At 76.2% G+C, this 671-nt stretch overlaps 1 protein-coding gene across 1 annotated transcript in view; it reads right to left on the bottom strand.

Moving 5' to 3' along the window:
- The window catches only part of SSPO (SCO-spondin), a 48,357-nt gene that overhangs the window by 34,193 nt on the left and 13,493 nt on the right, over positions 1-671 (bottom strand). Inside the window, exons 23-26 of the mRNA XM_012733852.1 lie at positions 539-629; positions 335-439; positions 161-249; positions 6-84 (exon numbers count right to left, since the gene is read on the bottom strand). Coding sequence (XP_012589306.1) covers positions 6-84; positions 161-249; positions 335-439; positions 539-629 — 364 coding nt within the window. The remainder of the gene's footprint in view (positions 1-5; positions 85-160; positions 250-334; positions 440-538; positions 630-671) is intronic.

Below are 671 nucleotides of genomic sequence, written 5' to 3'. Positions count from 1 at the left end.
GGGGCCCCAGGCCCCACACCCCTGCTCTTCTGGGGAGGACGCCGCCTCCCCCGCCGACCCACAGTCGGGCTGCCCGTCACACACCTGGGGACGGAACGGGATGTCCAGGGCTGCTCACGGGAGGCCCCGCTGCCCGCCCGGCCAGGGCTGCCCCGCTCACCAGCTGGAAGCCGATGCAGCGGCCCCCGGGGCAGGAGTACTCCTGGCAGGGCCCTGCGCTGTGGGGCGCTCCCGGGGCTGCCGGCCCCGCTGAGGGGAGAGGAGAGAAGCCGTGCAGGCGAGCGCCCCGCCCGCTCCGTCCCTCCCGTCCTGGGCGCAGCTGGCCTGTCCCTACCGCAGTCCCGCTCGTCCTCGCCCTGCGCACAGTCCGGGGCCCCATCGCAGAGGCGCTCGGGGCTCAGGCAGAGCTGGGGAGCAGAGCCACAGGGGAAGAGGCCTCCTGCGCAAGGGGGCAGCTGCGTGGAGCCTGCGGGCATGCAAACGGGGCTCCTGGCGCTGTGCTCCCGCTCCCCCGCCTCCCCTGCAGAGGCGGGCGCACCTGACTTGGCGACACCTCCGGGTGGTGCCCGGGACAGGCAGGCGGGAGGGGGCCGGGGCCTGCGCACGGGCAGGGGCAAGGCAGGAGCTGACTGGGAGGAGCCCCGGGTCCAGCGAGAGGGGCTCGCCGGCCC

Source organism: Condylura cristata, unplaced genomic scaffold (genome assembly GCF_000260355.1).
Source record: "Condylura cristata isolate star-nosed mole 26May11 unplaced genomic scaffold, ConCri1.0 scaffold00042, whole genome shotgun sequence".
Taxonomy (NCBI): domain Eukaryota; kingdom Metazoa; phylum Chordata; class Mammalia; order Eulipotyphla; family Talpidae; genus Condylura; species Condylura cristata.
This window is presented reverse-complemented; position numbering and strand designations above follow the sequence as displayed.